The sequence below is a fragment of the Leptinotarsa decemlineata genome, unplaced genomic scaffold (genome assembly GCF_025532065.1).
Source record: "Leptinotarsa decemlineata unplaced genomic scaffold, Ldec_3_MD MMD2_P_RNA_scaffold_7, whole genome shotgun sequence".
NCBI classification, from domain to species: Eukaryota; Metazoa; Arthropoda; class Insecta; order Coleoptera; family Chrysomelidae; genus Leptinotarsa; species Leptinotarsa decemlineata.
In genome coordinates this window covers 7,245,071-7,271,447 of record NW_027412534.1, presented here as the reverse complement: position 1 = coordinate 7,271,447, position 26,377 = coordinate 7,245,071, and the positions used below count along the sequence as shown (strand labels likewise).

Genomic DNA, 26,377 nt, shown 5'->3' with positions numbered 1-26,377 from the left:
GTGTCATGGTTTTATAAACTGTCAGCTGAAAATTTCGAAATGAAATATTATTTACATAATTTATCATAGATTCTCATCAAGTATCGGTCAATTCCATCACATATTATTGGACTGCACTCAAAACCTTTGTTTTTATTTGTTCACCTAGAATCGTAAGAAATTTGAGAAATTTTCAATCCATCCCTGTTCATTACCGCCGTTGCAACTTCAAACTGATCACCGACGCCGTCCAGGGCAAATCTTCAGATGCGCAAGGCAAACACAAATCAATACCGGGCCTCACATTCGGTTTTCCCAGACAAGCATGTGCTTCTGGATGTCAGAATGAAGTTCTATCGGTGTACTTGTGTTTTAGTGACTCGAAAAAACACTAGGAAAGCTTCCCCGTGGTCGCTCGTTCCTTGAAAAGCGATGCTTCGAGATCATGGTGCCGCCTCCATCGGCCAAGGGCGACCTGGCGCTGGTCGGGAAGTGGCTAGAAGACAATGCGGAGACGGTAGAAAGGTGGGTGGCTGGTTTGATGACTTGGGCTGAAGATATGAGAGATTATGAAATCATAATATTTTGTAATTTCACAAACAGTTGCTGCTCTATCTGTAGTCACTTATGCAAGACATTTCATACACAATGCAAGACATGGTTCTTGCATTGTGTATGAAAATGAATCACTCGGTTATTTTGTAGTTTTCTGTAAAATATTGATGTGAATGAGAATATGCGCCATTTTTCCTCATTTTTTTAAAGAATTTTTTTTCTGCTATCGCGCCTGCCATTATTTCGTATATTTTGTAATAAAGAACTGAAATATTCAAATTGATTTCCTGAAATTTTATGAGTATTATGCTCTTGAAAAATTGAAAAAAAAGGTATCCCTTTTGTTGTCATTCCAGTTTTTTTGAGAGACACTTCGAATTTGGATGAAAATGACTTTATGATTGGAAATACGTTCACATTTTCAAAATAACTGAATTCAACGACCAACGGGGTATTGTCATTTCTTTTATAATTTCGGACAAAGATAACTTGGTTATTTCAAATAGAACACCCAAGACACTTGCCTTATCAGCTCTTCAGTAGCAAAAACGGATAACATTATGAAATAAAAACACTCAATTCGTTCATAACATTACGCCATGGGAATCTTGTTTGAATTGAAAGGGTATATTTTTGGGAGAGATTAATTTTTGAGAAAAAGTTTTTGGCTATCTGCTTTTCCATCTTGGTACAAAAATTAGGAAATATTCCGAAGAAAAAAAAGGAAGCAATCAATTTTAAAAATCTACTCTATACAAAGATTTGTGAATTATGGAAGATTCCCACATTTTCTGTATTAAGATAGAGAAGTAGAAATCCGGAAACTTTCTTTCCCAACAAAAATAATGAAGTACCTACTAGGACCCGTTGATTATAATTTATCCTTATCCATCTCACGAAGGTGGTAGATTTCGATGCAAACGTTACCATAAGATGCTTAAACACTGATATTTTTATCATAATGCCTTGGTACGATTAATGCTATTCAAAACGATTTGAAAATTATAATGCACATTGGTTCCGGTAATTCCCAAAGTTTCGTTAATATCACGAAATTTAATGAAAAATTGTGAACCGATTTGTGCTCTGCATTGACCGGGTTCCATATGCCCTCATATCAATCCTGCATTTCAAATAAAAGAAAAAAATAAGCCTTCAAATGGTTGCGAAAATCTCAGGCTTATATGAAAGCATTGGGTAATATTACAAATAATCCGAGTTGTAGATTAAATACGTTCTTCATAACGACTGAATGATTTGTTCTTCACTTGTAAGCATTCAAAAATATGAACGATGTCAAAGCCACACGATGTTGATTTAATAAATATCATCAAATGATTGACACCGATTCACTAAAGTGGAAAAACCGTATCGACGGGGCAAACTTCCCATCATGTAAATCCGAGTTACCCCAGCATTTAATGTATTTTCATTTTCGAAAGACATCAAGTACCCCCATCAATCATCAGTATCAAAAAAAATTAAAAAAAAAATAACTATGGTTGTTCGGATAATTGTAGTCATTGGTGGAGTGATGCCCTCTCTACTCTCGAATCTCAAAATCATGTTGGCTTACCGCACAAATGCAGAAATCTTAGCCGAACAAATGCAGCTCATTACTCACAGCATATGATTTTCGGAACCTAACGATCATTTACCGACGGTGTGAAAAGTGGTCATTGGTATTGGTTGATGATGCAGGTGCGACCTCTCGTTTGTGTCAAAGCTTCGGGGACAGGGTTCGACCAGCTTACTCTTTGGGGGAAAAATGAGATTAATATTTATCTTCAATATTTTTCTCAACTGGAATGGATTTCAGTTGAGGAAGAGGTTAACTACTCAGTGCAATCATTCTGATTTTGACTTATATTTTCAAAAATATTTAATAAAATCTAATTCAACAATGGATATTCGATCAAAACGGTTTCCAATTCTGATTACGACATACGTTTCGAAACTATTCTGGAAGAACTCACTTCGCTGAGATACTTTGTTGGGAAAGAAACACAAAATCAATCAGATGAAGCCTTTGTGAGTCCGTCCAACAATTTACTCAAGTAACACTTTATTGTGAGATTACAAAACTATAATAACTTTTTCATATTGAAGTATGGAATGTATTGAAAGTGATTTTGTTGTTCTTTGCCTAATTGTATATGTTATATAGGGGTCAAAAACTGTTACGTTTTTCATAGTGAAATCCTGTAAATTTAAAGTAATGGATATTTTCCAGTAGGGGCAAGTGTTGATCATTTATTTTTGTCTATAATACGATATCATCTGTGATTGATAATAACTGACGATGGTCCTCGGTAAAAATATCCTTTTGATACGGACAAAATTTACTAATTTTTTATTGAGAGCGTCTTCATGTGATTGAATTATTTGAACACAAATTATATACGTTGACGATTTCAGGTGGTTGCGGGAAGAGGCCTCCAAAGAATTCAAACAAAAGGTGCAAAGTGCTGTATTCCCTCTACAACCAGTCAGAAACTCCAGTATTTCCTCTGATATATTCCAGTTATTGTGGGCAGCTTCACCTGTTTGCAATGATCACTCACTTCGAAATGTCCGTCCGGAACGAGATTATGAGTCGCTGGAGGTAAGTTTGAATGCCCTCGTGGACTTTTGTGTACGTGATAAGTTTATTCCTATATATATATATATATATATATATATATATATATATATATATATATATATATATATATATATATATATATATATATATATATATATATATATATTAGGGGGCAAAATAGGTTCAAAATTCCTTCAGATTCGTGATCAAGACTACCAACTCACTACGAATAAACTTTTTTCCTGAAAAAATTTCAGTCCTGAAAAATCAGAATCCGAAACTGAATATATATATATATATATATATATATATATATATATATATATATATATATAAATATATATATATATATATATATATTATATATAATATATATTATATATTATATTTGCATTATAAAAATTCGTTATGAACATTTTACCTATCATTTCCATTTTCCTTAAAAACTAATATTTTCGAATAATGGTAGACATCTCAGGATAAATGTTGTTGAATTAACGTTATCATTATTATTTCTGCTTTGATAATTATTCATTTCAAATAATGGTGGACGAGCGGGTTTGATGTCGTCGAGTAGAACTACATTTTTATCAAGACTCGTTGCTCCGATCGACTTTCCACACGAGTACTTTTATTCATAAAATTGTCCAAGTAACCTTATTTTGTTGAAAAATATTGAAAAATATCTGTCATTTCAAAGTTTTGGGGTGTGGACCATCGGGGGTAGTCCGTTCCTGACTTTGTAGCAAAACAACTGACTCCTGCATGAAAGCTCATCAACGGAATTCATTTGTTAAGTCAATTACCAAAATTTGGATGATTTTGAATATTCACTTGAAAAGTTATCAAAGAAAAACATTTTTCATTTTGTAACTTTGAGGGCCCGTAACTTGGTTACGAAGACTTTTAGGAAAAAAAGTTATATGAAGTACTGGTGATGTTTTGACCCAATCTATATATTCCCGAGAGGAAAAGAGGAAGTCCAGGGACACCCTGTATATATATTTATTTTATATTTTCACTATTTTTCCGCACTCCTGCTTTTTCTACTTATCAAAATTTAAGCACACCTGTACTAAATCATTTATTTCAACTAAACTCGTCACCGAATTTCTTTTTTTGTAATATAATAACATTTTGAGAGCCTCTTTGATGTTAAAAACAGATTTTGAAAAATAAAAGTTGTCAAGCTTGATGCAAAGTTCATCTAGTTTCAACGGGGCTTTCCAAACTATACAGTACTTGAGTTTTTTAATGAGCAAATGGCAAATGGAAAATCTTAGCGACTGTTGATTTATTTCACACTTGTTTCGATAAAATACAATGCAATGGAACTCATAAATAAGAAACATATTGACTGACAATTGCAGAAATATAAAAAAATCCAGTGAGTATCAAACTCTTCTAAATCTAAAAATAAATATTTCCAGATCATTTGCACACACGCATATGCATGTGTAACTATAAATTAATACAATGGTTGATGCGTATGAGTGGTATAAGATTGTTTGTATGACATTTAAATGACACAAATGTTATAAGCGGTGTGTTACAAATTATAATGAATAAATAAGGTAAAATGGACAATCTTAATGTACTAATATATAATATGAGGTACAATTGATAAAAACTTCATTTCCAATATTTTTTTGTTAACAAAATCAGAAATCACTTGTCTTGGCTGTCTGCATATAAATTGCCCCAATGACTTTTTGAAGTGGTGAAATATATTAATGTTATTTATTGTATTGGAAAGAGTATTGAATAATTTTGGAGATAGGAAAGTATATGTATGCTGTGAAAGTGATTTTTGTGTTAATGGAATTACATGATGAATTTTTTTTTCGGGTGTTATAATTGTGTGACGGTGGTACGTTAAAATCACATTGAAATAAAAGAGTTGACAAATGTCAAAAACACCGGCTTCACGAAGCAAATTGTCTGTAGGAAAGCGTGAACTTTTCGAATGTATCAATTTTAGAAACTTGGGATATGGATATATGCATATATGGATATATATAGCGTAAATGACTTTCTACTAGCGCGAGGTAAAACATTTTTAGGTGATGGGTGGAGAATATGTCTCTTAAGGTTTTGAATTTGTGTAGAATACTTCGCAGCTTTTTGAAAATGAAGTTTATGTGCTCATTCCATTTAAGATATGAATCAATAATTACCCCTGAATCCTTTACCTTATTTTCAAGACTAATCAAGTGTTGACCACTCAGGAAAAGGGTGGTTTATTCGTGCTATTGCAGCTGAATGGCATATACTGGGTTTTCTCGAAAGTTATGATTAATAGCTTATATTCAAGAAAGTTTTTTATTGTATCAAAGTCTCATTCTACGGTATGTTGTAATCCTTATCAATTATTTGCGTTATAAAATATTGTTTGTTTGAAGGTGATATACAATGTTTCATGGTGCATTTCATTAGTTCGGACTTCCATTTTCTGATATGATATAAATTGATTTGAAATTTCTGAAATAATCTGTAAAAATATTGTTTGTCGTCTGCAATTCCTGAAATGTTTCCGTTGGTTTCTAAAAAGAATAAGTCATTTATGTACAGATTGGATAGAGTAGGTCCAATAACCGTACTCTGAGGTATCCCAGTATCAATATACTTCTCACTGTTTATAATTTCATCTATTCTCACCGTTTGTTCTGTTCGTCTGATAACTCCTGAATAGATTGAAGGGAGTACCCTTTATGCCATTATCTTCCACTGTTTGTAGAAGCAATGTGTGGTCGACGGTGTCATAGGCTTTCGATAGGTCTATTTAATATATTGAATGTGAGGTCTTGTTGTGTTTTGATTTGTACGTGTTCCTCGATAAGTGATTTATGACTGTTGAATTTATATATGTTCAAGTTTTCCCAAATGTCCATGCGGTTTCCCTTGTTGACTTGTTTTATGAGTTTTATGTTCTCTGGTGGGGGGAAATTATGTTTGTTTTGTATGGCGTGTGTTGCGAGGTTTGATTTATATACTATTGGATTTATGTATGCCTTTTTGTGCTCATTGTACCTTTGGATTAGTTTTTTCTTGGTTTGGCCGTTATAGAATTTGTTGCAGTCCGAGCATACTGTATATCCCGTTTTGGTCTGATTTGGTGTCCTACGTACGTGAATGCTGTCCATCGTTGTGTTGTTTTGTCTGTTGGGGTGGCTTGATCCTTGTTCTGTATTTTTTGTTTGATTCTGTTTTCTAGTTTATCTATTGTCTTTTGGGTGTATCCGTTTCCCCCCCACCAGAGAACATAAAACTCATAAAACAAGTCAACAAGGGAAACCGCATAGACATTTGGGAAAACTTGAACATCCATAAATTCAACAGTCATAAATCACTTATCGAGGAACAAGTACAAATCAAAACACAACAATACCTCACATTCAATATATTGAACAAAACCATACACATTCCTAGAGAAGATCTAACACAAAGAAGAGTACCTGATGCAGTACAAATACAGGCAAATTTACTTAAAGTATCTGACATAAAAACTTGGCAAGTTGACTTGGGTGTCGTTTCGACGTTTCGGCTCCTGCTTTGGAGCCATTCTCAAGAATCACTTAGATTTGTACTTACATGACTCGACTACGAGATCGTAATCTCCCTTGTCCCCAAGCCTCGTAGTTCTATATGTGCTGTGTTCCACTCTGAGTTCGTACTGGTCACTGTGTTGTTCTGGGCCCATATTTATGTTATTGTAACAGGTATCTGGTTTGCCTGAACGGGTACCTGAGTTATTTTCAGGTATCTTGCGTGAAATCAATGTTCTCCATGTTTGTGGTAGTCTCTGCGAATCATTTTGCATTTGGGGCATTTGCATTTGGGGCATTTTTCAATTTCGATTGCTTCCCGAATTATCCTGACCTGAAAATTTTTCTCCGTAGCAATGTCTTGGTGTTTTCGAAGCTGGCCTGTTTCCTGGTGGTGTTTGAAGAGAGATTATGCTGGATATGATTTGCGAACCGTTAGTTCATAGGGTCTGTTGGAAATTCTTCTATTGGTCTGGCCGATGTAAGTTCTGGGGCAGTTTGAACATGATATTTCGTATATGCCCTGTGCTTCACTGGGTATCGTGTCCTGGGGTGTTCTTAACATGTTAAGATCTTCGATCTTCTTAGAAACCCGTACCTGTTGATTCAGTTGAAGGACACTCTTTGCTGACTATTTGAGAACAGAACTTGGAAAATATTTTTGGGTGATCAGCAGAACAGAAGTGTACTCCGTTATAAGTTATTCCAATATTTCGATAAAATTTATTATTATCTTCAAGGACAAGTATTAGTGAGGATGGCCGTGTCGAAAAGAATGTGACATTTAAACAATTGAAACATGTCAATACATTAAAACAAGTCACTACAATAAAAGAATTTGACTCCTCACTGGACATAAAGAAGATACTTGAATCAAAATGTACTAAAAATCGTCATTTGTTTTCAAATTATGGATTACCGGTAACAGCCATGTGGTTGTTTTTCAACCACAAATAATTTATAAATATTTTTTTTTCATTCTTTTGATATTATTTGAATATTTCAATATTGTTATTCAATCCGGTGAAACTTTTTCAGACAATGCGTGTTCGAACCTTTGACGTTTACAAGAAAAACTGTAAACTATAGTCAAAGTCTTCGTGTGAACGGCATTCTCCTTTTCTTTTCGACATGAAACATGTTTTCATGTATCTTTACCGGGTTCCATATCAGTTGAATGAAGGCATTCTTCCAGTTCCTTCAAGAACTGATGGAGATAATCTCCAGAGGTGAGAAGATTGAGTTGTTCCATGTAGAAATAGATATATTATTATGACAATAATGACAATATATAGTAGTAATGTGACAATAATAGGATTCAGAAAAGTATGTGGCTGAGAATGACACACTAAGGTAACCTGATCTGTTTAGATTCAAGACTACAACATTACAAACCTTATGATGATGCCTGATGTTTCAAGGACGTCAGTTAGTCAAGGTATCATTTTGTCGGATACTTCAAAGCATCTAGTCGAATCCATAAGAGGCTCATGAGATGTTGCATCAAATGCATTGTTGTAATGTAGTCTAGAAGCCACACTAATTTCGCAATGAGTCATTTGTCAATTGTAGTCAGACGTTCTTTCTGCAGTCAAACGTCCCTCTTGAAAAATCAATCAAGAGACTGCTGACGCCCCTCTGGCTATAAATTGAAAATTCCAGGCAGATTGTGGTGGCTTCAGAAGCCAAATCTCGTGAACCTTCCTTATTATTATGATTGCCTTCACTGTAGTATGAGTATTTCGTTAGTTTTCACTAACGGGTGATATAACTGACAATTTGTTAGAAGGCTGAGTAGAAGCTAGATAGTCTTGTTGTCGAAGATTTTACGTATTTAGAACTTCAAAAAATCAGTTGTTGAACCTATTCGTGAAAAAAGATTCCATAAATCTTAATCATAGACCAATCTCATTGAATACGGTGTTCGCGAAATGTTTTAAAAAGCTTTGAATACAAAACTTTCTAAGGGATTGACTTGACCATCGAACTGTCAATGTGCCTTCGGAGTATGACTACCAACTGACGACGCTATAGAGAAGAGAATTTCATTCGACCATTTTACATACATTTATGGCAAGTCACGAATACAGAAATACTTGATCAGAGAAACAAAGATAAAATAATCTCTAACCGCTAAAATCTACAAATTACTTGAAGATGGTCACTTGATGACTGAAACATGTGTCGAAATGTTGAAAATAAAAGTTTGGCATTGAGATATAACTCCAGTATTACTCAAAAATATACGTTTCTATTTCAACTACTTGCTCGAATCTAGGTGTTATCGTATACAAATTCAACTCGTTACTTGTTTTGTGAAACAGTAGCTTAATTTTCAAAAATGGGACCGAAAGAATATGCCTTATTGAAATTAATGCTGGCACATAAGACTTTCAAGCTATCCAGGCCAATGATACTATCAAAAATATTGTGAAATTCTAAAAGATTTCTGAAATACTGTGGATACAATAAATATATCTTTTTTGTTTGGGAAACATTTGAATGCAATTTTGATATCGATAAATGAACAGAGTAGATCAAAATTTTATTATTGTATTCTGAACAAACAATATATGACAATTCGCAGAAGTTTGACGAGTTGAATGAAATTATTTTAGAGTTTTTGAATTGTTCCGAAGCGCTTAATGAAAATTTATATTTTTTGTTTTTCTCTTTGTTCTGTATTATTGATTGATTGAATTTTATATTCAGGGTTAATTTCTTGAAATTCGTTGTATCTATTATATTGGTCACTATCATTATAGTGATTATGTTGATCAATATCAAAATAACGATCTCTTTTGTTTTACTAGTGAATAACTTTTTGCTTACAAAATTTCTCGGTTTGCGATTTCGAAAATATGACTGTTGTGGAGTATTGTGGATTTCTTGATGACATATTTACTGAATTAGGACACGTTCGATTATTTCTTGTACTTACTCAGTGTTCTGGTTGACTGGTATTTGTTGTATTTCAATTAGTTGTGATGGAAAGCTCATTTGTTTATGGAAAGATTATTAGGAGTGTATGAGTTAAAGTTATTGTTTCATCTTTGAATGGATTGTTGAAAAATATTGGTAGATCTTGTACTGTTTTTATCAAAAAATTTTTGAAAATAATGTATGACAGACCTATTGATATCGCCATTTTCCCACAATGGTGAAGTCATTCCTTGATAAAAAAATTCACCTGGAACGTTCACTTGGAAAATGTTTTACACAAAGCCAGACTGTTCCTATATGGACATGTCCAAGAATTTGTGTCGAAATTTGGGGTTTAGGTGCCAAACAAATCCATTGGATTTATGTGATGATTGGCAGACAAATGATCACTTATGGTGCAATTGCCTGGTGACCGAAGGCTTTACAGAATACAGTCCAAGCGAAGCTCTCTGGCTTACAGAGACAGGCTTGTCTGGTTATCAGTGGTGACATCAGTACCACACCATCAGCGGCCGTGAAGATCCTTCTAGACCTACCTCCTTTCCACATTTTTTTAGAGAGAGAGGCTGGGTGGACTGCATATAGAATTGTGCACATTGCCAACTGCACAAATCAATTTAATGCAGAGTGCAACAGACTGTTGGTTTATACTGGAAGTCACAGCATTCTGGAAATGACCTCTGTCTTTATGCCTCCAACTGTCAACTACGAACTGCCTATAAAGTACTGTTTCCGAGTAGAGAGGACTGGATCTTCCGGGAGAAGGAAATATTGAGAGCCGTTACTTGATGAAGATCCATAGTGATTTCAGTAATTTCTTCAACTACACCTCACGATTTGATCTCCACAAACTTTATCTGTTTCCAGTCGCAGACTCAGGACAGAATTATCAACCTGCCTAGGAACCTATGCGAATTTATTTCAAGCGGAAATTTACACTATTGAATTGTGTGCGGAGAGATTGAAAGAATCCAACCTCATACACAAGTCAATGTAAATATTCTCGGACAGTCAACCATCCAACGCTTGGCTCCTGCCGTATAACGTCTAAATTGGTAGCAAATTAGTAGTTGTTTACAGCTGATTCTCGGCCTCCCCCCACCACTATGACGTATTAATTGCTTTTTTTATTGGTTGTTGTTTGGTGAAGTTTTTTTGTTGTGCAGTGAAGTCAAGGCGTTGTGACCTTGAAGTGTCTGGTGCATGGATCGTTCAGATTTTTTTTTCATATGAGATTTTGTGTGTTTATGTGTGTGTGTGTGTGTAGGAGAATGCACGGTACAGGGTTTCATCATGTGCTTGTTTGTCTATGTACAAACATACGTCTGCATACTTCGAAGATCCTCCAAGTAATAAATGCTCCATCGGTGTTAGGGCACCAAGTTAGTAGTGGAGTGACGTCACAGCAATAACCGTTCAACGGCTAGAGAGCGACATGTTCACTCCACGACGTGTGGCAGAGTAATGCGTATTCATCGGTCTGCCCTCACCTCTCCCGAAGCGATGAAGGTTCGCTCTAGCCCCGCTATCGATGGTGACACAACGGCAGCCGAGGACCGTTTGCCTAGCGTCTACCCTCTCCGAGACCGCAACGACCATTGCTTGCTCGTACCGGCAACTGTTATCGCATCAAGTTGGGAGATGGGCTTGGCTGTGACGTCAGGCATCTCTAGTGGATAGCAACTAGCAATGTGAATCTTTCACGGTTTCATGGTGGGGGTGACTCACACTGTTTAATATAAAAGAAATGCCTGGCACACTATGAAATCAGTAGACGAATATATCTGCAGCAGTTAGCAATTGGTAGAGTGTTATTCAGTTCGTAATAGAAGGAAGACGGTGAGTGTATTTGTCTGTTGGAAATTGTTTATATTTTCATATATATTTTCATCATGTCCGTTTCAAAAGTAGACTTGAATAAAATTAATAATTTGATTGTACAGGAGGTTGAAATACTAGAGCAAAAGGCCTTATCATCATTGCCAATTGATGAAGTGTACATAATTAAAAATATGTCAACTTATTCTACACGATTTGGTAAATCAATTTTATTAACTTTGCAAGATGTGAGCAATGATAAATTATTTAAAACATGGCTACCAAAACGTATTTCGTTGCAATTCAGTGATGACGATATATCTTGTATCAACTCATCAGGTGGTAAATATACGATGATGTATTTAGGACAGAGCCAACAAAGTTTTGCTGGCATGAAAACGCGATCTCTAGTCAAATTCAATATGATTGAATAATAGTAATAATTTATAGTGAATTTCTTTAGGTCATAGCTTACAAAGTTTTTTTGGTGTGAAAACGATAACTCTAGTCAAATTCAATATGATTGAATAATAATAGTAATTATAATGAATTTCTTATTGTTTTATTAATATTCATATATTAGATGATAATTATATGGAAATATAAACATTACTAACTTAGTTGAATACACTCACTTTGTAACTACAAGTAAAATGGGAATGTGAGTATTATATCACTGAAAAATTGGAGGTTGCTTATTGTTTTTTTTATTCGATTTCAGTTCCACCATTTAAAGATGTGGATGCAGTACGCAAGTCAAGATTGGGTCGATATTGTAGATCTCAAATCATCGGTTCAACATTTGTCGTCTAAATTGAAGGTGTTGGGTGATGGAGCCGAACATGCAAGCGTTTATGATATGAGTGTATGCTATGATGAAAAACAAATCGAATTATGCCTTCGTGATGCTGAGAACTATTGGAGTGGTGCAGAAGTTTGCAACAAATTTTTGGATAATGAATTGGAATTGTGGCAACTTTGTGAGGTTATGATTGAACTGAACCCAAGAAGATTCATGTATAGCCTCCAACCATACTTGCCAGAATGGATTATTCATCACTTTGAATTGAATGATGAAAATCGAGAGGAAATTGAAGATGGTCGCGAAAATGATGATTATGAGGAAGAAGTTATTTTAGATAGTCTGTATGTTCCTGTAAATCATAAATAATGTCAAATAAAAAACTTTGTATTATTTTCATGTTTTATTTATTTAAATCTGATGAAATACAATAGAAAATGATTACAAAACAATAAATATGATATTAAATACAATACATGATATAAGTCAGTTACAAATAAAAAAAAAAAGATCATAAAACAGTACATGATAGAGTGAAAAAAAAAGTGTCAATATCTGCTATGAACTGAACCATCCAATGCATTGTATGTTAAAACTGTATCATGCAAAATTAATGCATATACTTTAGTGTTGTCTGGAAACTTGGTCTTCCTCGTCTCAAACTCAATCTTTATATCAATAGTTGATGATTTTGTTGCATTCGGTTGATGGGAACAATCGATGACGAATAGTGGATTCTCTCTAAATTGTCCAATGTCCATCAGAGGTTCACTCATATCTTTATCATAATAACTTCGCTGGAAACTCTCAAAAGCATAATAAGCAGGAGCATCAAGTTTTTTATCGAAATTCAAATTCCAACGCTCATATGGATAAACTTCAGAATTCAAGTATACTCGAATACTATTGATATCAGCAGTTGTGAATTTTGTAATATCTTGTGTTCTATCTTCAGATGTGGTAGTACTTTGGAATGCGATGATGACAAAACGAGGAGTTTCCAATGCGTTAGTTGTTTTGATGGCCCATATGTCTGAAGAAGTCCCACGTAATGATGGTAGTTCATAGAGGTCCCACATACGATACGCCAACTTGATTTTGGCATTCAGACCGCTTTTGTTTATTCTACTCAAAAGTTTAAGCTTGTGTTTATCATCTGGTACAATATGTCTTATTTTCCATTCGATTTTATTTATTTCCAAATCAGCATCAACTTCACCTATATATGAGTTTTTGAATGATCGAGCGATAATCAAAATCAATTCCTGTTTGGCATTCAAGATACTTTTGTTGTAATCTTCAGCAAAACCCATCAAATATTTCAGTGGTAGTTTTCCACTAAAAACATGACTGTTTGTATCCAAGATATCTTGCTTCAATTGTGAAAGTCCCCAACCAGATGTCAATAATGTGTTAGCATGAGATTGTCCAAATGATATCATGGTTTTCATTGTAGATGTTATCCCAGGTTTTCTAACAACAGCCACTTGTTCACCACCCATTTCATAACGAATTTCGTCAAAGAGAAATGCAATTGCATTATTCGAGAGATAGCATGTTTTCGCTACATCTTTGGGGGTGAATTTACCTTCTATGTAAATGAAGCTCTCGGCAATATCTAGTATAACATCTTGATTATTGATTGCAATTCTGATTTCATCCGAATTCCTGAATAGCGGTGATCCATAGGGCTTATATGTGTGCTCATGTAAACTTATGAGAGAATGATCGAGCACTGGTTCATTGAATATATTCAACTTTTCATTGTTTGTTTCGAGCACCATTGTTATTTTCTCACTTTCAATCCAATCGATTTCAAAAATTTAAGATCACTCACAGACAGAGCGTTATGTGCTAACTGTTTAGCATACACTTGTGGAATGAGCTTCTTTTTATGCACACCTTTCTTTTTGATAGTGCAACTCGTTTGGGATTGTTCAATGCGATTTTGTCTATTATAAATGAAACCCATAACAACAGTTATTCGATTTTCTTCAATTCCAAAATAATGAAAATCTCTTCTTCACTTCCAAAATCGATAAGGTTATTTTTTTCATCCAAAATACGCACTGTAATGTTGTGAATCAATTGACGACCTTCTGGACTGACAGGCATATATATAATACTGTGTGGTTCTTTAGTGAGATTGTAGCCAGGTTCAACATCAATATCGAATGAGAAAAGAATGTGGGATTCTTCACCATTTATATATGAACCAGATATTATATTGCAATCTAAGCGGATAAGTCTCACAGTTGTAATGTTTATTGGTAATGATGATTCATGTATCTGATTTGGTGGAAATATTTCATGAGCGAACCCCATCATTTCTGCTATTGAATTTGGATGTGTCAGATCAATTTCATATTTGGATCGCATTTCACATTTGAATGTATTATTATTGGCGTGTAGATAGAAAATATCATCTGCAACGACATCATTTGGTTTTTTATCATGAAACAATCTGAACATGATATGTTTCTGTATGACGGCATTGATCTCTTCTATTTCATAAGCACCACATGGAATTTCAATTGTCAACTTTTGGGGTATCGATGAGTTGTCATTACTGATTCTAAAACTAACTAAGTTATTAGCTTCAGTTATATTATTGATTGTATTGCACCCATAGAATCCCAAAAGTCCTAATCCATAACGACTGTTCCTATCCAATTCAATTGGTGGAAAAAAATCCGCACTCAAGACACTTGTCCCGACAGCTTGTAGCTCGAACTTTCGTGACATGACTGATGAATATTTTGAAACACATTTCAATTTATTATTGTACACAGCAACAGCACATTTGAGACAATTTACACTTTTTGGAAGGTGTTGTATTGTAATAAGTATCATTTTTATTGATACCAATATTCACATCCTCTATATTACAAATACAACACATAGATTTCCGAGGTATAGGACCGTCATTAACATCCGATTCTGAATTTTGATCGTGGTGGTGGTGCTCATAACAATATCTATGTTTCATTATATCGATGTCATCTTGCAGATGCTTAGGCAACTTTTCCCAAACATATGCAATCTCATGTGCAACACATGCAAGTATCACTTCCTTAGGCATATTTGCAAGCATCACTTTATCCATTTTTTTCAAGGTACCATATTTTGAAAACATTCTAAGTGAAAACCCCATTCCCTTGATAGCCTCCCGATCCAGTTTTGGTGTTGAATCCATTTTTATTGGAAAATTATTTAGAGAGAAACTGCAAGCACAAGTGACCACAGAGAACTGTATTAAATTTCTGTTGTCGATCATAGTTATATTTGATTTTTACATTCGAACATTTTCGAAAGAATCGAGTCAATTCCAATGGTGGGGGTAGATCTCCAAAACTATCGAAATATGTGACTTCTTTCCCACATTTTTTATATGCCACCCAATGTGTTCCTGGTCCACTTATTCCATCTAAATTAACAATAGCTGTCTCGTTTTGTTTTGCACCTGAAGATGGTAATCTATCACGCATAAAAACACCACGAAAATGTGGAATTTTCATTTTTTGTGCATAATAACTGAGATCGAGATCAGTAAGAGGCCTCTGAGGTAGGGGTTCAATTAGTTTTTTGTTTTGTTTGTGGCTTTGTATGGTTTTAAATATAGTCCTAAACCTTTACGGTATGGTTTGAGATATATTCCACTTCCGCGTTTGCCTAATGCTACAGCCTCCATGGTTTTATTGTGACGATTGGCTTCCATTAAAGCCGCTCTGCTGGCTTTTGCCGAATTCACGGCCTTGGTAATACCAGCAGCGGCTCCCGCCAAACTTCCTAGTGCGGATAGTCCAGCAAAAATTGGTATCAATGGTAAAAGTCCACCGATCTTGGGAACAGGAATTATGCGTGGTGTGCGGATTTTCTTCTTTCCACCGGCAGCTTTAAGGTATTTACGTGCCGCCTGCAATGCCACAGTGATAGCTTTTTTGCTATTATTCGTCACAAATTGATTCCCACCAGCTTTCTTCAATACATTTCGCACTTTATGGACTATCCCAGCACCAAATGCAACTTTTTTAATTTTATTTTTCTTCGTTTGTTTCCTCTTACATTTTTTCTTATTGGTACTACAACCCATGCCCATATGTCTTTTCGCTTTCATAATGTTGGTGACAAGTAATGCAGCTGCTCTTTCCCCAATACTCGCGTCCTTCGATTTAACCCTATCCCAAGCGCTGTATTCAAGTTCTTTGTCGGCTAAATGTCTTGCTGCAAGATCGGATGGATGCTTAGAATATTGAATATCGTGTTTTTTTGCATTCAATATCTAATTTATTGATTCCAGGGTCGTTACGAGCTAAACGTTGTTTCAATTTTGTACCCGGTCCACAGTATTGATAACCTCCGGGTAGATGTAATTCGAAAGGAAGTTTGTTTATTAAATCATTAACAAAACCACAACCTCTTTTAATTTTACGATCACTTTCAATACGTCCGTATCGTTTGATGGTACACATTGAAATGAATAAGCTAATAACATTTATATAGTCTCCAACCACGGCACGATGCGCATTGTAAAACAGAAAGAAAAGTTTGCTGTAGATAATTTAGATGAGAAATTTGGTTGTGGATTGAATGGACAAAGGGTATTCAGACATGGTCCACTACTTCCATCATCAGTTCGAGGACTCATTATAGGACCTTCAAATTGTGGAAAGACGAATGCAATGATATCACTATTAACACATCCACAAGGACTGAGATTTAGAAATGTGTATCTCTATTCGAAATCACTCAATCAACCTAAATATCAGTACTTGCGAAGTGTTTTGGAACCTATAAAAGGATTAGGTTTTTATACATTCAGCAATAATGCAGAAATAGTGGAACCCTCCGACGCTAAGCCTAATTCTGTTTTCATTTTCGATGATGTGATATGTGAAAAGCAAGATATTATTAGATCATATTTCTGTATGGGACGTCATAAGGATGTTGATTGTTTTTATCTAGCACAGACATATTCACGGGTACCCAAACAGTTAGTGCGTGACAATACCAATTTCATTATAATGTTCAAACAAGATGAGACGAATTTACATCACATTTATTCAGATCATGTTTCACCCGATGTAACATTCAAACAATTCCAATTGATGTGTGTTAAATGCTGGGAGGACCAATATGGATTTCTAGTCATTGATAAGGATAGAAAAATAGATGAAGGTAGATATCGCAAAGGATTCGATAGTTTTATATACCCATGATCTTGTTTTTGGAACTTATTCGATCACTGAATATTGTAGTGGTCACTTCACCAACGAATTAAGCTTTAATTAAAAAAAAAGGGCATTATGAATACAAAAAAAGATCCTGAAAATAAAAACAATGAAATAAATTTGAAACGTCAACTAGTAGAGACAACAGAAGCTGTCAGGCAGAAATTCAACTCTATCAAGAATGATAATATTGAAAATCGTACGACACTTGAAAGATTGTATGAGCCCATAATGAAACCATTGAATGTTTTATCATCAAACGCTACTTCTAAATCACCAGTGTTATCACCAAATCATGGAACTGTTCAATCTACTTCAAATTATCCCATGAGTACTCCAATAGGAAGAAAACAATCTTTTGGTAGTGTATCATCTGTGAATAGTGACACGAGCACACTTCAAGACGATATGAGAACAACTCTATTCGAAACACCATCATCGTCCCACATCGATTCCTCGGATCCTGACATCTCACCTGTTATGAATGAAAGTGGTGAAGATGTTTTGATGAAACATTTGAATAATATAAAATCTAGAAATCCAGCATATGATGGAACATTTGGCGTACGTATGGATCCAATTACACAAAAGCTGAAAATGGGAAGTCTAGTGGTGAATTTCAAAGATGGAAACATTTCATTTTGGGATGCTAATAAAGTGAAAAAATATGAATGCGCAGGTAGTCCAGAATTGTATGATATGATTTTTTTGAAGAATCCACAAGATGTTGATAATGAAGAAACTCGTCAAGTATATTCCAAAATATTGAAAATAACGAATGCTCCATATAAACAATATCATCTGAAGAATGGTTTTAAAAATACAAATTCTAAAAAATTTCGTGAAGTTATCAAACCTCTATTAGACTCACGACAATATCCAATAAGAAGTAGAAGTAAAATTGGTGGAGCACTCAAACGAGTGAAAATGGAGAAAATATATAATTCTAAACCTGTGAATTATGTGTACTGGAATTCACCGAAAGAGTTAGTTGCTCGCCTACGACTATTGGTAGCTTCAAAGTCAGCCGGACATACCGGACATGATAATGAAATAATTTCAATAATTGAAGAATTACGTGAAGAAGGTATAATATATTAACATATTCACATGTAATGATCACTGTCACATCATCATTCAATGCAGTAACATTATCACCTTTTCTCTTTAATCATATTGAAATAGAATGACTAATGAAATAAGTGATGTCAAACGACAAGTTGTTAATGAATTACATAAACCTGCAAGACGTAATTTTCGTAGAAGAATAACCACCATCAAAGGTTTTGCAGATCTATGGCAAATAGATTTAGCTGAACTGCAACCTTATGCAAAAAGTAATGAAGGATACCGATATATACTTGTAGTGATAGATTGTTACTCCAAATATCTGTGGACTGTAGCAGTTAAAGATAAACAGGTAGTACAGTAACTAATGCAATGAAACATGTACTGAAAGAAGCCAAATACTCCCCCAAACACATACAAAGCGATCAAGGGAAAGAATTTTTCAATAAAAGCTTCTCATCTCTCATGCGAGAATATAATATCAATCATTATTCAACATTTAGCACAAAGAAGGCAGCTATAGCAGAAAGAGTGATTCGTACAATAAAGGCATGGCTCTACAAGGAATTTTCGATGAGAGGTCACCACAAATGGCTTGATATTCTTCCAATTATAACTAGTAGATATAATAATAAAGTTCATCGTACAATAGGTATGGCACCCATCAATGTTGATTCAACAACAAAATTAAAATTCAAGGGTATCAATGGAATTGGAGGAAGACAAAGTAAACCCAAATTCAATTAAATGATATTGTACGTATAAGTAAATACAAACATATTTTTGAAAAGTCTTACACTGCGAATTTTACCACGGAGCTATTCAAGATTGTTAAAATTAATAAAACCATCCCAACGACTTATAATCTTGAAGATATGAATGAACAGCCGATTAGAGGATGTTTTTACGAAGAAGAGTTATTACGAACCGAGAATCCTGACGTATATCTGATTGAGAAGGTGTTGAAGAGAAGAAAAAATAAAGTATATGTAAAGTGGTTAGGCCTTCCTAGCGAACAAAATTCTTGGATTGATGAATCAAATATGGTTTAAATGTATATAATAGTGACTTTTATGAATAAAGTAATATTAAAGTTCATTATTGTTTTCATTTCAATTATAAGTATGTGAACTGAAAAATATTGCAGCGGTAAACATTGCCCCAGCCATTCGCAATGTTCTGTGTATACCAAACCAAATTAATTGTATACTCCATTCCCGCTTATATTTTTCAACTCACGATATTGAAAAACATTATCATTCCCAAAACTAATCGCCGTCACTTTGAAATGCAGTATCCAACTCTTTTTGCCAATTATCTCTCACTGATAATGCTGTCTCATAAAGCTTAGTCGACTCCTCAAGCTCAGCCTGAGCTTGCATTCTCGAACGTTGATGGAATTGCTTATCTTTACCAATTTTTGAACGGAGTTCATCAGCATCTTTAGACATTCTAGCCAATCAACCTTCGCTAATGCAATCTGGCATCTAATGCTTCAAGAGTTTCATTATTAGCATTAATAGCTCGCTCACTCTTTTCAAGTTCAGCAATAGTCATCTGTGCCTTTACAAGACGGCATTTTGCTTTCCTTTTCATTTCCCCAAACCGATGGAGGGGACTGAAAGAAGATATCGGGGTTCAGCTTTCAAATCACTCTTCATTTCTTTAGGAGTACCTTTTGGCTTCCTCTTCGATCTGTCACTTTTCGTTGCGGTTTTTTCTGTCGCACAACACTTTTGGATTCTTTCTTTTCTTTAAAGTCAGTGACAATCGATGAAGATGCCTTAGTAACCTTCCTCTTGATTGTTCTAGATTTCTTATCAACACCAAGAGGAGGGTAGATGAAGAGTGTTTTGAGTGATGAAATTGCGAAACGATCGGATTTTCAATAATAATTTGCTCATTTGGTTCTGGCACATCTGCAAAGTTAACGAAGTCGTTAAATCAAAATCATTATCGAATCTTGACTCGATAAATGTAATACTGGAATATTTTCAAAATCAGTCTGATCGATATCAACAAGTGGTGAACCATCTTCAGCAATCAATAGCGGCATAGAGCTCATGATTATTTAAGGTCTGAGGAATGATATGTGATAGCAATAGAATGTGGATAGGAAAGGTGATGATGTTTGAGACCTCACCATTTATAGAAGAAAATAAACTAGCGCATGCGCTCTTCATCAAACGCACATGCGCTCTCTCACTAAACTATTCACGCAAGTAACAATCTTGTCATTTAAGAGGAAAACTTTGTGTTGCATGCATGTATTTTTAAATGTAGAAAATAATACAAATAAATTCAAAAATATATAATATTTATTAATAATAGAGGACAATAACGATAATAAAAAATGAAAAAATGTTAATATGTCTCTGTGGATGTGGAACGTTCTTTGACTCTATTCCTCAATATTGTTGCTCGTGCGTCAAACACCAACATTGAAAAAAATGGATTCTCCTATTGGGGTAGAGTTGACCAACCTTCTCACACAGATCCCAAGTACTTCTACATACATTGCATACATGATTCCAACAATTCATGGAATATGTATCACAACGCAAACAACGTTGCAGTGGAGTTGGAACGGCAGCACAGGTACACAAATATTTCTACAGATACCTATATTGTTAAATATTATAGGTTCGGAACACTTCAGACACTGTAACTGTTGTTGACGATAATCCGATTTTGTTCGCTTCGGTGATGAGAAGGAGGCGATAGTTGAATCCGCAACACGCAATCACTACACATACCAGTACATGGATTGATTGAATCCTTAGGTCTACTTATTTGACAAAAGTAGCACACAATAGCCCCTGCAATCATCATTGGGTAGACACACACTTTTGGTTTTTCATTCCACTCTTTTGGAAACGGCATTTTACTAATTCGATTAGAAATATTAAGAGATGACTTACAGAAACTCTGAATGCTCTCTCCTATACCTACGATCTCTATTTATACAATCAACATCATGTGGAAGTATAGTGGGATAACTACTCCTACTATTCCACTCTAAACGAGTCAAGTGGAGTCGCATCACCTCCTATATAAGTTGACTTGCAAACCTAGAGTTCATTCATTCACTCTCTACAACTGTGAGCAAACAACAACAAGATGAATTCTGCAAAAATAAATGCTGCATTAAATAGAATAGCTGCTGTTGATGAAAACAATTGGATAGACGAATCAGATGATGAGGATGTCAATGTTCCGCTAGAGGAAGTAATAGTTGAAGCAGAAGATGTTGGAGTCGATGAAGATGAGATAGACGAAGTTGAAAACGAGGCCAACCAAAGCGACGAAGATGATGACGTGATGGAGTTTGAGAGGGTCATGGATGAAGAAGGAGATGATGAAGGGATAGAAGCTGACACAACTGAAGGTGATGGTGCTATGAGGATCGGTATGCGAACACTCAATGTCAGTGAGACACTGGAAGATCCCTTGGATTTGTATTGTGCATTGGATGCATACGTATTGATCAGCACAATAGAATGGAGAGAACAAAAAACTATGTTGGTGTGCTGCTTTCGGTTTATTCGCATAGAAACAATAATGGAGGGTGGTATGCCCATGTCAACACCCACAACACTGTCTCAATTATGGAATGGGACAGAATTGGTGTGAAGCTTGCGAGAGGCCACTAACAAACTTCACCCGAGTATCTACATGTATTATATGTAATAATGTCCAACCTGTGGCACAATAACCGTGGACCTACTGGTCAAAAAAAAAACAACAGCCCTTTTCAGGCTACATTATTCACACAAACAGTAGTTAGTTTATTAGTATATTAAAGATTATGTGACAAATGAATACTTTGACTAATAAAATCTAATGGAAATTTTGGTCTTTGAAATCTATACATTATATGAAATTACTATTTGTTAGTCTTTGAATATCTATACATTATATGACAAATAAATTACTACTTTGACTGAAAAGTCGAAATTGGAATTTGATAGTCATTGAATATCTATGCATATGATGAGTACTACTTTAAATGAAAGTTGAAGTTGGCATTTGTCAATCATTCATATGCATATAATGATGAATACTTTCACAAACATATATTCGTTTGAGATTATAATGTTAACATAATGTTAACAATGGTATGAATCTGTTTCTGTTTGAAAGTATAATGGTAGCTCTGAAAAGAGCTATTTTTTTTTATTGTTTCAGTCTTTAATTGTAGCCCTGAAAAGGGCTGTTATTTTTTTATTAATCCAGCAATGATATGGACTAACGCTCCTCATCATCAGAAACAATAATTATGGTATCGTCATCTGAATCAGATGATATAACTAATGATCATCTCATAGTAGTCATCTGAATCAGATGATATACTCATGATGTCGTCGTCGTCATAATCAGCTGAATCAGATGATATACTAATCACATCATCCGCATTATTATCGTCACAGCATCTATGTCGTCCTGAATACCTTGTTCCACTCGTTCTGCGAAATCATCAGGAAGATCATAGATTCGCTGCAGAAATTGAGCGAAGGTTGTACTCAAATGATCAGACGTTGAATCTATTTCATGTACTTGGATGGGTCCTGTACTCGACATTGTGGAAGAATGATATAGAACTGGGATTGTTGCTATATTTATATTGGAAGAAATGAAATGGAGGGGTGAAATGTAGAACAGTGTTTGAGATTCGAAACATCAAGAATGAAACTCTGAGCGATTATAGGAGAAATTCTAGTGATTATTATGGAAAAAAAATAATAAGAGGGAGAGGAAGGGAGGAAGACACTGCCCCAGCCTCGCAGTGCCTCGTGTACACCAACCAAAAAGTGTGTACTCCGTGGAAGGAAAGGAAAGGAAATGATGGACGAGTAGATGATTATATGTCATCATCGGAATTGAGGACATCATCATCGATTAGGATTGGGGATGGCGGGAGGACTATCCTCGATGAGGATAGGGATGGTGGAGGACGTCTAACGTCAAGCTCGTCATCAGCATCATCACCAGAGTCGTCGTCGTCATCATCGTCGTCGTCGCTACTCATTGGGACAATGTCATCATAAGCAGGGTCACCACCATCCGTCAGGATCTGGATATTCCGAGTCATCCAAGTGTCCTTCGTCACTGCCAGTGACATGCTGAACTTGCATCCTGATGTCGTGATCCCGGTATTCGTATGGCGGACTGTGGGTTTCCGTGGTGGAAGAGACAACCTGTACCGCTGTTATCCCAGTAATTGAAGTTGTACCCCTGATCCGGGCAGCTATAGGGTTCGGAGGTTGAATCGGGTTCCATCTCGATGCTAGCTGATCAACTGAATGTTTCATCAGATGATTTCTACTTTTATACTTTCGAGAGGGAGTGGGAGAGGAGTGGAACATTGAGTAGGGGTAAATTGTAGTGTGACATAAGACATATTCAATGAGTAGGGGTAAATTGCAAAGTGACATAAGACATATTCAATGAAAGAGATACTTGAATGGATAAAATACAATGAAATATACTTGTCGATTTCACTATGAAACATGTCTATTTTTTATTTTTTAAATTTTCTTCACATGAAATTATTTACAAGTGATTAGAGAACACAAAAATTGATGTGAGGTATTTGTCTAGAAGAACTTGGAATTGAAATAAAAAAAATAATAATGATAATAAGAGGAAGTGAAAGAAAAATGCTCCAACCATCGCATTGTTCAATGTGTACCAAACCAAAAACAGTGTACACCTTTATTTCACTTCCTTTTCCTTATTCAATATAAACTTAACAAATATAAACTTAAAACTACCATAATTAAATACTCCTAACTAACCTAAAACTAATCTTACATTTACACTTCATCTACAAAAAAGAGTGTCCATAACTGTCACTATTTTTTTGTACAGCTTTATCGAAGAGGTCTTTGCTTTACACCTTTCCTGCAGAGATGCATATTCCGATCTATTTCGGCCATTTCCTTTTGAGTTCCCTCCGTCGGTTATCCATTTCAGCCATTTGTCGCTTCATGGTAACCAACTCGGCCTCGCTAGATCGGGCAGCTCGTTTGCTTTCTTGCATCTCTGCAGAAAAAACACTCATCTTTTCACTAACCTCTCCGATAGGCTGTGGCACCAACACCTCAGGATCCGCCGGTGTCGCTGGCAGCGGTGGTAGTCGCGTCACCAACGGCGACAATATCACCAACTCCGGAGAAAGGACTCCTCGGAATTCCACTGCTGCTGGTGCTGCTGCTGGTGTGGAGGCCCTCTTACGAGAGGTCGAAAAACTACCTGCATAAGGATTAGTCCTATTGCAAGTAGCTCGGTACTTTGAAATAGGACCAACCTTTGCTGCAGGTCGTTGGCAAACCTTCTTCACAGCCCTGACTTCCTCCTCCTCCGCGAATAAGTCAGGGCTAGAAGATCTGCACCTAACTCGCGAACGCGAAGTGGTTGGCTGGTCAACCGTCACCGCTCTCGAAGATGCTGCCTCCTCCTGGTCAGCGGACACCGGCAGAATAGACGCCACAGCATTATTCACCTCCTGTGTATTGGTTGCCATTCTGAAAAAGAAGAAATAATACAAAGTTAGTTGATATAAAAAATAACATCCTAATTTACTTACTCAAATATCAAGTTGGTCGTTGGAACGTACTGCCTTGTTGTGGAGTGGACTGCTCTCGATGAGATGACTTCTCGAACTGAATGTTGTGGAGTGCTCTCCGGAGGGTATCGACTTCGATGCGTGAGCGGTGGGAAAAATGGTGGGAGCGCACATGCGCGATGAGGGTAGGGGTGTACATGCGCAAATGTTGGGAGGGGGGGGGCGGGGCTTCGGGAGGGGGGGCGGGGCTTCGGAAAGGGGGCGGGGCTTCGGAAAGGGGCGGGGTATCCGAAAAGTTGGTGGCGACGGGGGGGGGGGGGCCCACTCTGGGCTCCGCCCAGGTGGGTGGGGCCTCCGGCCCCAGGTAGGCGGGACATCTGGAGAGACATCTACGCCCTCTTCGCGCGACCTAACCTAACGTATTAACGTATTAACGTAACCTAACCTAGTACGCTAACCTACCGCTATGCAACCGAACACCTAACCTATCGTATGTATTAACGTAACCTAACCTAGTACGCTAACCTACCGCTATGCAACCGAACACCTAACCTAACCTAACCTAACCTAACCTAACCTAACCTAACCTAACCTACAGTAACTATTAACCTAACCTAACGAGGGAATACTAACCTAACACCTAACCTAACGAAGTATGCAGCTAACCTAACGTAATATTAACCTAATCAACGAGGGAATACATTCACCATGTTGGTTCCATTAATACATCATCATTGGTTTTGGTTTTGGTTGTATTATTCTATGATTTGGATAATGTTCAGTCCTGGATATCCCAGTCCACCTGATGATGATGGCCTGACTTTTATAGTTTCTCTCCAAAACTTCTTTATGGTTTTTCTCCAATACTTCAACTCTCTGTTCCAGTACATCATACTTTTTTCATTGTAGTCCCTGTTATGTTTGACATTAGCATCAAATTTTTATTTGTAGACGCTGTTATGTCAGACATTTTTATGTCTACATCACTTGTAAGTTTGTCAAATTTACGAGTGAAAGTTATCCGAGCCTCTGCAATTTTATCGTCAAATGCTGCCGGGGCCGTCCCGAGCAATATTGCCTATTGTGGATTGTATTGCAGCTTGAGGGCTAGAAGTATAACTTCCTTTGCTCCATTAATTTCCCCTCAAGATATGATACAGTTACACAATCACTCTTGTCAAGGTTCACTTGTATTTCAATATTTTCCTTTGCATGTCATAATGACCATCTTTTGTTAATTTAAAACCATTCCCAGGAGGACTCGAATGACATTACCACCCCATT

General features: G+C 36.0%; 1 protein-coding gene across 4 annotated transcripts in view; it reads left to right on the top strand.

The window, feature by feature from the left end:
- The first annotated feature begins 252 nt into the window (after positions 1–252).
- Pde6 (Phosphodiesterase 6) overlaps positions 253–26,377 on the top strand; it is a 169,290-nt gene continuing 143,165 nt past the window's right edge. For 3 of the 4 annotated variants that reach the window (XR_012464294.1, XR_012464295.1, XM_074170286.1), the window contains exons 1-2: positions 253–504; positions 2,953–3,139. Coding sequence is in view for 2 of the 4 variants with exons in the window: in XM_074170286.1 (XP_074026387.1) it covers positions 425–504; positions 2,953–3,139 (267 nt within the window). In the remaining 2 variants the exon portion in view is untranslated. The remainder of the gene's footprint in view (positions 505–2,952; positions 3,140–26,377) is intronic. The other variant, XM_074170285.1, reaches the window with a different exon arrangement.